General features: G+C 38.9%; 2 protein-coding genes across 3 annotated transcripts; both read left to right on the forward strand.

The window, feature by feature from the left end:
• Positions 1 to 93: 93 nt before the first annotated feature.
• Positions 94 to 7953, forward strand: tmc4 (transmembrane channel-like 4). Its single transcript, XM_034127732.1, has 16 exons — positions 94 to 704; positions 907 to 1093; positions 2028 to 2176; positions 2352 to 2501; positions 3189 to 3274; positions 3565 to 3710; positions 4209 to 4356; positions 4467 to 4625; positions 4720 to 4883; positions 5414 to 5540; positions 5745 to 5842; positions 5939 to 6122; positions 6303 to 6433; positions 6752 to 6907; positions 7060 to 7138; positions 7282 to 7953. The coding sequence occupies exons 1-16, from the start codon at positions 650 to 652 to the stop codon at positions 7372 to 7374; spliced, it is 2112 nt and encodes a 703-aa protein (XP_033983623.1). The 5' UTR covers positions 94 to 649; the 3' UTR covers positions 7375 to 7953.
• A 71-nt stretch (positions 7954 to 8024) lies between these two features.
• Positions 8025 to 11648, forward strand: leng1 (leukocyte receptor cluster (LRC) member 1). Of its 2 annotated transcripts, XM_034127736.1 has the most exons (5): positions 8025 to 8602; positions 9454 to 9645; positions 9834 to 10150; positions 10632 to 10895; positions 11445 to 11648. In XM_034127736.1, the coding sequence occupies exons 1-4, from the start codon at positions 8471 to 8473 to the stop codon at positions 10849 to 10851; spliced, it is 861 nt and encodes a 286-aa protein (XP_033983627.1). In that variant the 5' UTR covers positions 8025 to 8470; the 3' UTR covers positions 10852 to 10895; positions 11445 to 11648. The 2 variants fall into 2 exon arrangements, with proteins under 2 accessions (XP_033983627.1, XP_033983626.1); XM_034127735.1 differs by having other exon boundaries at positions 10632 to 11648.
• The last annotated feature ends 153 nt before the right edge of the window (positions 11649 to 11801 follow it).

An 11801-nucleotide genomic window follows, 5' to 3' on the forward strand; every position in this document is an offset into this window, starting at 1 on the left:
CAGTGAGATAGATCGAGTAGAAAAGGCTTTTATACATCACTTTTTTCTCATCTGTCAGAATGGAAATCATTAACTCTCCGGCATGACGGAAAACACCAACACGCCTCTTAGTTACATCACAACAGTGTCCCAGTGCTTTCTTTGAGCTATGAGGAATTAGCTCAAATATAATTTATAGTATTAACATATACATAAATACAGTTATTATTATCATGAACACATATTTAGGATAAACTGAATTTGTTCCCATCACTGCAGACAATTAAAATGCATCAAACTAATTCCTGAATTGCACAAAAAAACACTTTTCTAAAGTCTTTAATTACATAAATTAGTTTAAGTGTATCTTGTTTTCTTGATGTATTCTTATTGTCTTTTGGCTGGTTATTAGACCACGCACATTATAAATGAATGGTGACTGTTTCCTTGGTAATAATGGGTTAAGTTACACAAGGAAGTACCTGTGGTCATTTACAAAGGGAGCAAAGTCCGTGAGAGAAGACAACAGTGAAGGGCTTCCTGGTTAGGCAGCATTTCCTCATGAGGAGCTGCTTCACCATCTGTTTTATTTTGGATTTGTTGCTGGTTTAGAATTAGATGTGTTTCCAGAGGACAGTATTTAAAGCTTGTGTTAAGCTGCATCAGAGAAATGTCCAGTGAACCACAGAGACCAGGCTCCAGAGAGGTGCATGACTATACTGAAGGTGTGTTTTTTCTTTCCTCTGATCTCATTACTCTCCTACTTGTTTGTTCATTTTAAAACCTGATCATTTAAATCAATGTCTGAATCGACTGAATTTCTAACGGTCTCTGATGATGAGAAATCATCTTTGAATCTTGTTGAATTGTGTTGACAAATGTTGCTTATATTATTGTTCGCTGTTTTTCTACCCTCACCACTCTTAGAGTATGGTTACCACAGTGACCAGCAGTCACTAAGGTTAAGACGGGGTCCGTCTCGAGTGTCCAATCAGAATCAGCCTCAGTTCGACTGGAGCTCGCCCCATGAAGAGGAGGATGAAGAGGGCAGCAGTGGACCGCCTCGAGACCTCAGAGCCACTCCTCTGCCCATGGCTCTGAAACGAGCTATAAGGTAAAAAAAACTAAGAAAAACTGCTTTAAATGTATTTAAATATTTCTTGTTGTGCAAACTATTCATTCATACTTATGTGAATATGAATTATATGTGGCTGCTATGTCAGAAGTACAACTGTTCACAGTAAATCAAACAAACGAACACAATTACAAGTCATGACATCGTGTACATGCACACAGAGAGGAATCTTCAAAAAGATATTTAAAAAAAACCTTAACAGATATAAATGAATCAGTAGTAGCAGTACCTTATCACGTCGTTGTTGTTCAGTCAATACACTTTCATTTATCTTTTTTGCCTGATGTTACAAAATCTTCTCATGTACAAGTCTTAATCTGAGATTTAAGGTGATCATAGAAACATGTTCATCCTCACTCTGTCTACCTTCGTAGCAATTGTCTTTCTTCCTTAAACCAGTAAACACAAAAAAAGGGTTTTTCCATTTAGAAATGTAATAAAGCCCCCCAAGCAGTCGCTTTTCTGTTTACTGGTTTAAGAAAGAAAGACAATTTAATCGAAGTTGCACAGACGGACTACATATTTTAAGTGAAGAGGAAGCTTTAATATCTAAATATTACACATCTAAATATGAATGTGACAGAATAGATAGATAGATAGATAGATAGTTGGATAGATAGATAGATAGATAGATAGATAGATAGATGGATGGATAGATAGATAGATAGATAGATAGATAGATAGATAGATAGATAGATAGATAGATAGATAGATAGATAGATAGATAGATGGATATATAGATATATAGATTGATAGATAGATAGATAGATAGATAGGTGCATATATAGTTCCACATAAACAAAAACCAAATCCATATTTGTCCATCAGATTTTTTTACAGACCAATTAATTAAAAGACTATCATATTTATCACACAACACTTTCTTAATTTTACTGCAACTTTGCCTTTGCAGGCAGGTGCAGCAAATGCAGGTGCCTGTGGTTTCCAGCAGGGATTCGTGGAAACGGAAAAATGCCAAATCTCTGCGTAAACTCAAAGACAGCGGCATGGGATTCCTCTCCTTTTTCTCTCTGTGGAGCAAGACTTTGCAAAAGATCGGAGGTAAACAATTTACCTTTTATTTCAGGACTACAGATAACTCGAACTTACTTCCTGCACAATATGGTTAAATGTTGTTGTTATGTTACATACTTTATAATTGTGTTTATTTAATTAGTTACATTTACATCAGCAATACAGATTTGTACATATATATCATGACCCTTTGGCCCCACAGGGAACTTCGGAGGTGGTGTCCAGTCCTACTTCCTGTTCCTGCGGTTCTTGGTGGTGCTCAATTTTGTTTCCTTTTTACTGATTGCTGGATTTGTCCTCGTCCCCAGCATCGTCTTCAGATCCGTCGGGGCCGCACTTGTTAACAGCACAGGTAAAGACTCGTTCAGGCTGCAGATGGCTCAAAACATTTCATTTTGTATTTACTCCAGGGGGTAATACATGTCAGTGGTAAATGATCTTTTCAGGGTCCTTAATTTCCCCTTATTTCCTGACAATGAGGCACACATTTCTTATATACACGGGAAGCCTTCTCACAGTTTGATGCAACAGTTTCCAGGCAACAGAGGCTCAGAGGCGGCAGTGCGGTAAATGTAGAGAGAAAGTACCAGCAGCTGCATTCCCCTCAGGAAAAGAAATGATGTCAGCGGTGCAATCGCAGAAGATCTATTCTCAAAACAAAACGTAAATACAAATGTGATTGGTTCATTTGCTAATGTTTTACATTATGCACAGTCAAAGATTCACTCTCCAGCATTAAAGTAGTTTTATTATTTTGGCCCTCAGTCATTGTTCCAAGGAAATGTGACATAATTAAAACCCTTGGATTCTTTAAAGCTATCTGAGGAAAGTAGCTGTATCTAATTGGCAGTTTGATGGCAGAGCCACAGGAGAGCATGTCGCAGCTTTCCCTCTCACTGTTTTCTCTTTATGTAAGTACTAAACGTTAGGAAAGCATAACCTACATGTTCAGAAAGGTTCGGGGAAACCTATAGAAATTCTATGATCTGTGAGAATGTATGCAGAAATAGTCAAGCTTTCCTTTTTCTGTGTTTTCCAGGTCAAGGGGCATGCATGGTTTATGATCCTAATCCTGAAGGCCTGGTGGTGTTCTATAATTACTTCCTTTACTTACTTTCAGGAACGGTGAGAAACTGCTGCATCACATTGACCTTCAAAGATATGAGACACGCAGAAACTAATGTGAAACTGATACTAATTGATTAACTGATATGATATTAGTGGTTGTCATAATTGGTCATTAAGATTTTGTACACCTTTAGCTTTTGAAATCTCCAACACAGAACTGTGGCCAGGATTTAAAGATACTGAGTTCCTACATTTTGAGCAGCAACAATAAAATGGACTAATTGATCATCAAACAATCAACACAACTTAATTTGAGTGACAGTGACCGTCCTGTGATCTGTGTTCAGGGTTTCATGGAGTATTCATACCTGTTTTATGGCTACTACAACAACACAATGGTGGAGGACCAGAACTTCTCCTACAACATCCCGCTGGCCTACCTCTTCACCGCTGTCTTCTACTTTGTCTTCTGCCTCATTTGTATCATAGCGAGGTCAGTCCCAGAACAAACACATTCAATAAATCAAGATGCAGCCTGTACAATGTGTGTATGCATGGTTGGATTATGAGACAAATGCAAAAGCCTCAGCCACCTCTGAGGAGCAAAACACACTTTATAGTTAGTAGTTTTGCCCCTTTGGGTAGTCATTTTGAGTCTCTCTATAGTTACTTGTCTCTTTATAGTCTATTTGTGGTCATGTTGAAGTTGTTTAATGTCTCTATGTAGTTTATTTGTGGTCAGTTTGAGTGTCTTTGTTGTTATTTTGTGTCTTTGTAGTGATTTTGTGTCTCTTTTTAGTTGTTTTGAGCCTTTTCCAGGCTAGTAGATGTATTTTTGAGTTACATTTTAAATGTCACTCTCAGCCATCTCATTAAGGGGTTCAGTTCAATATGTTAACATGACCAGAGTGACCTTGAAAAGCGTGAGTTGAGAGTTCAATCCCCTCGACCCTCTGCATCTGTTTCTTGCTGCTTATGCACTTTCATGCAGGATGGGGACTGCTGCTCGAGTTGTCGTGGCAACGGGAAGCAGCACCGTGGGCGACTACAGCATGATCGTGTTCACCAGCTGGGACTACGGTTGCCTGGGAGACCGAGCTACCAAACTGAAGCAGCAGAACATCCACTACCAGCTGCAGGTCAGAGGGGAGCTGTCCCACTTAGCGGGATGGAGGAATGTGATGTTCTCTCTGCATAATCATTCCCCGAGGTGCTTTCACACGGCCCCTCATCTCTCCTCTTTTCTCAGGTGGATCTGGAGGAGGAGAGCATAAAGAAAAGGGCAGCCGCTCTGACTTTATCTCAGAAAATTGTCTTATACTCTCTACGTGTTTCTATGTGTTTTGTTTCATTTGGGCTCATTATAGCAGCCTTCTATGGCATCTTTGCGGCCACCGAGTTCAGCCAGGTAAATGAAGTCAAACACAAGAATAATTCTGTTCATTGTCTTCAGTCTGAAAGTGTTTGGTGACCTTTTTGGTCTCCATCTCATTGCCAAACAGGTAAAGAGTGGGCAGGGCCAGGGAGGGATCCTGGGTTTGTTTTTTGAGTATCTGCCTTCCATCGTCATCACCGCCGGAAACTTTGTGGTGCCGCTGCTGTGTGACCAGATCGCCCTGATAGAGCGATACTCCCCCAGCACCACCGTCATAGTGGCACTGTTACGGTTCGCACTGGTTTTTCTGTTCGAGAGAGAATTTGTCAGAGCATTTGAATATTATTATAATCATAATTAAATCCATTCGATAAACAAAGGGAAGTGGCCGAAAATTAAGGCCAAAATGTGTCAAAAAGTAGTTGTATAATCATCGTATATTAAACATTTCTCCCCCAAATTAGAATTGAATAGTCAATGATGTATAATCCCATAAATAATACATTTTATAGAGCATGCTGCAAAAGGTGGTGTCATCTAAACTCAGTAGTGAAAGAAGTACCTAACTATATACCACTACAAAATGTGGAAGTATCCTATGTCAGATTTGTCATTCAGAAGATTATCAAGTAAAAGTAGAGAAGTATAATCAGCAAAAAGTACTGTTGTAACTGGGTGAGTGGAGCTTGTTAATTCCAGAGTTTGTAAAGGGTAAGAAGAAGAATCTGAGGGTCGTGTTATGGTTATTGGGAGAGACAGAAAAAAAGACTTTCCAAATGAAGAATGAATAACATTTCTAATAATTTATCCTTCACATGTAGGGCAGTGTTTCTTCGGCTGGTGAGTCTGGGTGTTCTCCTCTTCACCCTGTGGCGTCAGATCACTTGCGAAGGGGCTGAAAATACTGGAGATTGTAAACTCTGTCAATACAACCATTTACTTTACCCGGTAATAATACATGTCAATTATTATTATGCTTCTTCACAAATATAATCAAAGCTAGACAAAACCTTAAACAGGGATCGAGACGACAAAAGTTAAGTTAAGAATGGGGGAAACAGTAAAGATGACAAAAAGGTCAAGTTAATTCATAATATTTCTAACATTTAACAACAGGTTCCTTTTTTGTTTATTGTTTGTTTCATCATGTAGTGCTGGGAAACGCGTGTAGGACAGGAGATGTATAAGCTGACTCTGTTTGACTTCCTCATCAACATCGCTGTGCTCGTCCTAGTGGAGTTTCCACGCAGGTACAAATCACTGTGGGAATTTGTCTAAAACTGTCACTAAATTCCGATTTTTGTCAACTAAAGTGTGTGATTGTACTGTTTGTGTTTGTGTGTTAGGATGGTGGTGGACAACTGGTCCAATAAGCTGGCTCAGTGGGTGGGTCGACAGGAGTTTGTGGTTCCCGCCAACGTGCTCGGACTGGTTTATGGTCAGACTGTGGTTTGGACTGGAGCTCTGTTTTGCCCTTTGCTGCCGCTCATCAACACCCTCAAGTTTATCCTCCTCTTCTACTTCAAGAAGGTGAAGATGTTGCTTTAATGAGCGTTGTTGGAGTGAGCCTGAGATCTAAGATTTTATTTTCCAACTTCCCTGTTGTTTAAGTACCACACAACCACTCTTGTTGACCTGGTGAACAGAAAGATGTTCCCCAATACTTTGCTTATGTTTTGTCACTAACCCTGTCCACCCATTTCTCCTCAGATCACACTCTTCCATAATTGTCGGCCAGCACTGAAGACGTTTCGCTCCACCACCTCCACCTTCTTCTTCCTGGTGGTGCTCGTGTTTGGCTTGGGCCTGGGCACAGTTGTCATGACATACAGTCTATCTGAGTGAGTGCCTATTTTATGTTTTACGTTTTATCTTAGCAGCCTTCTGTTAAGAACTAAACAAAATCAAACTATTAATGTATAGCTTCTTGATGCAAATATGGACACGAATAATCACATGCTGCTTTGGATAATGGCAAATTGTTGAAGCTTAAATCAAAATGATATACTATGAAAATTCTTTTAGACATCAAAGTACTCTGAAATGTCACTTTGAAGTCTGATTTCTACCTTTATTCACTGTAACAGTCCTAACAGAGAAGTATTGAATGTTTTCCATGTTATATTACATTGTTGAAGTGTTTCCCTCTCTCCACCCAGGATCCGTCCTTCAATGGGTTGCGGCCCTTTCCGTTTTTTTCCCAGCATGTGGTCGATTGTGCCAAGATCTTTCCACAACCTCTCCATCATTACACAGGAGTTTCTCTTCTTCATTGGTTCCCAGTCATTCTCCATCCCCCTGTTTGCATTATCTTGGTGAGTCAACTATCTGTAGGACTATTATCCTGGCATATTCAGTACTGTACTTAACCTACATATAGCTTGCAGTCTATATTTTACCTTTGTATTATATGGCCCTTTACTGTCCATTTTATGATGTGTAATCACAACTCATTCCTCCCTGGCAGTGTGGTGATGTGCTATTTTGTGGCCTTAGCCTCCGTCTATGGAAAAAGTGTTGCCTTGCTAAGAGCTCAGATTAAACTGGTAAGTTGTTTACATGTATCTGTATGGCGTGGAGTAAAGCAAAGACATACATGCTCTTGAAATTGGACAATAAGTAGGTTGGCCTATGTGATTTCCTCATATGCACAGGCTTACTGATGCAACAGTGGATATTTTGCTTTCAGGAGGGCCGTGACAAGCAGTTCTTGGTGAAGCAGATTGAAATGCTGAGTCGACGACAGCAGATACTAAAACAGACAGCAGGAGCATCTAGCTGAACATAGCGTATGAACCATGTTTAGGTTTAACTAACTGCTTAACATGAGAAAACATGATGAGGCACCTGCAAGGAATGTATGAACCCTGTATACATGCTAAAAACAAAAGTTCACTCCTTGAAACAACTTTCATTTTGATTTGAAAAGCGTCTAACAAGTGACATGTAATAGTAATATCTGGAAAAGTGCGATGTCATTTATTGGCATGCAGTTGACGTACATAAATAGTAGTAGATACAACTATTATGTGTAAATGATGTATAAAATAAAATACAAATTTGTGGTAGACAATAATGTAAATATCTGAACTGAATGTAAACAAGAATGTTGTAGATGTATATGCATAATGAGTAGTAGTAAATATGAACAATTTGTTAAAGTAAGTAAAATATACAAAGGTAAAGTGACAATAAGCAGTGTATGTTTAAGCTACATAAAGCCGGGTATAAATGAAAAGAGTGTGTTTGTTGTTATAAATGCAAATGTTCATCACTTTTTTGTATCATGCAAACAGTTAACTGTATGTGTTTTTGTTCCTTTCTCACTTAAATCAGAATAAAATAGGAAGGAGGAATTATAGCCCCATCTAGTGCCACATGTGTGTGTGCCGTTTCAACAAGGTGTAATGTTTACTTCCTGTTTGGGTCTACTTGTTCCTGTGGGCTACAGCTGGCAGCTAGCAAGAGCAACTCTCCTCCCTGCCAAATAGTAACAGTGTTATTTACCTGTCTGTTTATGTTAAATTGTTCCAACGACTAGGTACTTTTGAGTAAGAGAGTTCTCTGCTCGCTGCTGTTCCGTTAAATATAAACTGTAACGCTACATGAAAAGTAGCACCTTGGCTACCGTTAGCTTAGTTGCAAAAAGCCAAATCAACGACGCCAACTGTGGAATATCTATTTTTTGCTGGCTTTATTTGGCTAATTTTTAGCCCTGCTTACTTCCCTTCTTCCTCTAGATACAACCGTAATGGTTTTATGAACACATTGAGTGTTTTGGACGTGCTTATTACCACTTCAATCGGAGCTAGCCTGCTACGCTAGCTTGCTTGCTATCTGCTTTGGTACATTAAAGACAGTCAGTCACCAAGGCAACAATGAACATCCTCCCGAAGAAAAGCTGGCACGTTCGAAACAAGGACAACGTCGCTCGCGTGCGGAAGGACGAGGCCCAGGCAGCAGAGGAGGAGCGCGAGGCCAAGCGTCGCGTGGAGCGTGCTGAGCAAGAGGTGACCCCATGCATATATCAAGACACCCTGGTGTTTGGTACTTCCTGTCATGATGCTGCTAAAGAGCTGACGAGTAGTTACTTACTGTGGTGACCTCAGAGCTGAGCCTCAGTGTGACACAAACAGTGACTGAGCTCTACAAAAGTGCACCTCTAACAAACCTCTTTGTGTGTCCTAATTTATGTCAAATGAAATTAAGTCATCCTTACCACTTTATAGGTCAATAAGGTTTGCTGGTTAAGCTATTCACAGAATTTCCCCTCACGTAAGCCCCTTTTAAACTTGTTTTATTAATGAAGATAGAAGTACTAGACAGGGCTTCAACATATATTCATTAGTAGACTTACAATTGAAACACAGATGTACCCAGTTCTTCCTTCCTGGTGTTCTTCGTTTACCACGAAAAACACACCGTATTGCTTGTTAAATTTAAAAGAATTTTGAGGAAACTATTTTCATTTTACTTTTAAGGGGCAATTTTCATTTTAACATTGAACTGAACAGAAAAGGCTACAATCAAAAAGTAAATGTGCAGTTTTCTACTTCTTTTAGTGACTTTAAACTGTGCCTTTAAAAATCAATACCAGGCTTGTAGTAAACTTAGTCATCATATCATCTTTTTATTTAATATGCGTAATCATCGTAATATTAATATGCAGCCTCACTGTTGTGATGCAGAATTTGTACAGTAACTTTATAAAATACCACAAACAATAAGGATGAAAACGCCTTCATGGTTGAAGCTTCAGTTACAGCAAACAGTGAAATATGACGATGCATTATAAAGAAGCCTTGATTGTTTTTTAATATTTTGAGTCCGGATGTAGAATAACAACTCTTCTTCTCCTCAGGCTCGTACTGAGTATCTGAGAAACAAATCCCGAGCGGCTCTCTCTTCAGCGGGAGAGACGAAGGCAGATGAAGATGAGGATGTACCCAGCGGAGGAAGTGGAATCTTGGAGCATCTTAATCTTTTTCCCCTGGAGGATTCGTCGGAGAAGAAGGGGAATGTTGAATATCTCAAAGATAAGAAAGATGAACAGGTAACTGCTACTTTTTCTGTTGCTCTCACACGTCACAATGTTTGATGTAAGTTTAGCTTAAGGAAAAGTGAATCATTTTACAAGTCTTTCCCTTCTTTACATTTACAATACAATAAATCTTCTTTTGGCATCTTTTCACAACAAACTTTGATTTCTTCTGGTTTTCTTTGTTTTTTAAATTTTTACAGGAGAAGCAGGAACGCGCCATCGGCTTGCTGGTATCTCTGGGACCCCAACCAGGGACTGAGGTCACTCCGTGGTACATGAAAACCGCCAAAGAAAAAGAAGAAGAGAAAGAAAAAGAAAAAGAACAGAAGAAAGATAAAGAAAAGAAAAAGGGACTGAGTGAAGAGGAGAAAGAAAAGAGAGATCGCAGATTGAAAGACAGTTTAGATCCGTTGAAAGATATGAAGAAAGCACTGGCTGTGAAGGACAGAAAACACAACAAAAACAACAAGAAAAATGAAAGGAGAGACAAAGGGGACAGGAGGAGCAGTGGAGAGAGGTAAGAAGATAAATTACTCTTGTCGCTCATATTTGTATTATATTATTACTAATATTTAATAGTGGAGCATCTGATATCATTTAGAAGATTGATTTCAGACCAGCATCTCAGAATGGTCATAGACATAGTCTGCATGATTTTTCAGTTTTTGCAGTTTAGTTCTTCAGTTTTACAGGGATAGTTTAACGTTGCGGATATTCCACTTATTTGCTTACTTTGTGAGATCTAAATGACAAGATTGATACCGCTCTCATGACTGTACCATGAACTACGCTGAATATTTAGCTTAATCTAGCAGTTAGCTTAGCTTAAAAACTGGAATCAAGCGAAACTGCTAGCCTGGCTTTGTACAGGGAGACAGTTTCCCTAAAAATGAATTAGTTTGTATGGTTGTAAATGTCATGAAATGAATAAAATGTGATGATGTTGTAAATCTCCCTATGGAGAGACATAAAACATTTGTATACCCTGTATTTTGCAGCTCCATAGAAAGGTTGCGTGCTGAGCGTTTACAGAGGGAGGCTGAAGAAAGGAGGAGAACCCAGGCGCTGCTCGACCAGAGGAACGGCAAAAGGAAGGAGCCGGGGAGGGAGACGATGGAGAGAGAGATGCCGTACAACAGTGCATACTTCCCTGAACTGGCCAGAAAGCGTCAAAGGCGAGATCGAGATAGCTGGAGAGACGAAATATTAAAATCATGAACTATCTTTATTGGTCGTCTAAGGAGTGCGAACTGTGATGGATGGTTAGTGGAGTAATGTGACCAGTATGTTTTTCCAAATGATGAAATTGTCAAAAGTTATGTCATGTTTTTGCATGCCTCCACAGTAAATAAGAAATTACAAAAACAGAGAATAGTCTGGATGAATTGAACTAAATGAGGGTCGAGGTAAAGTATATCAAAATATGTTTTTTATCAAAACTCAAACAACTCTTGCAGTATAACCGTGTTTATCCACTAGTATACTCAAACACCTCACAGTTAAATCTCTTCCATCTAAACAGTATCATGTTTGCAAAAGAGTGTTAATGTGATACGGTTTAGGTTTTTGTGAAAATACATTGTTGTTAGATGTGGTCCTCATTAATTTCAAATGATCAAGAATTGTCACTGTATTTGGATTCTTTGTTCACTGTGGAGGTGTGTAAACAATTTAAGAACAAACCTATAACCTTGTATTTGTATTGCCAGTAAGCTAACGAAGAGGCCATTTCGAGGCCAATTTGTATTTATTATTGTTCACCCAGAAAATCCGAGGTCAGGTTCGGTTACAGTTACCTTTCTCCCCTGCAGCGTTTCACTCATGATCCCGACAGCAGGGCAGATGGTTGTCCTCACAGGGGGCTTACAGCACAGCTCTTGGCAAAGAAAACACAGCGGACAACTGTTAAAAATATGTATACTGTTGCTAACATTAAAGATGTTGTAAGATATTCCAAAATCAGCACAAACTGAATAAACTGGTCTATTGGTGAATAACTTAAACTGTTAAATTGACATTTGTATCTGTTTTCAGACCAAATATTCATCAGATTAAGTAATTATTAAACATACTTTTTAGACAGCTCTATGTGAGATCATATAGCACATATCGGTACAGATAAAATAAATTGTTTAGCATTTCATAACTCAGTAAAAACATTTTTTTCA

This window comes from Trematomus bernacchii, unplaced genomic scaffold (genome assembly GCF_902827165.1).
Source record: "Trematomus bernacchii unplaced genomic scaffold, fTreBer1.1, whole genome shotgun sequence".
In the NCBI taxonomy this organism is placed as follows: Eukaryota; Metazoa; Chordata; class Actinopteri; order Perciformes; family Nototheniidae; genus Trematomus; species Trematomus bernacchii.

What these genes read in the sequence shown, in the direction of transcription:
- tmc4 (XM_034127732.1), top strand. Translation starts at nt 650, where the DNA reads ATGTCCAGTGAACCACAGAGACCAGGCTCCAGAGAGGTGCATGACTAT. An exon ending in CTCATTTGTATCATAGCGAG is followed by an intron (nt 3,711 to 4,208) that starts GTCAGTCCCAGA and finishes ACTTTCATGCAG; the next exon opens with GATGGGGACTGCTGCTCGAG. An exon ending in GTCATAGTGGCACTGTTACG is followed by an intron (nt 4,884 to 5,413) that starts GTTCGCACTGGT and finishes CTTCACATGTAG; the next exon opens with GGCAGTGTTTCTTCGGCTGG.
- leng1 (XM_034127735.1), top strand. Translation starts at nt 8,471, where the DNA reads ATGAACATCCTCCCGAAGAAAAGCTGGCACGTTCGAAACAAGGACAAC. An exon ending in TGGAGCGTGCTGAGCAAGAG is followed by an intron (nt 8,603 to 9,453) that starts GTGACCCCATGC and finishes TCTTCTCCTCAG; the next exon opens with GCTCGTACTGAGTATCTGAG. An exon ending in AGGAGGAGCAGTGGAGAGAG is followed by an intron (nt 10,151 to 10,631) that starts GTAAGAAGATAA and finishes TGTATTTTGCAG; the next exon opens with CTCCATAGAAAGGTTGCGTG.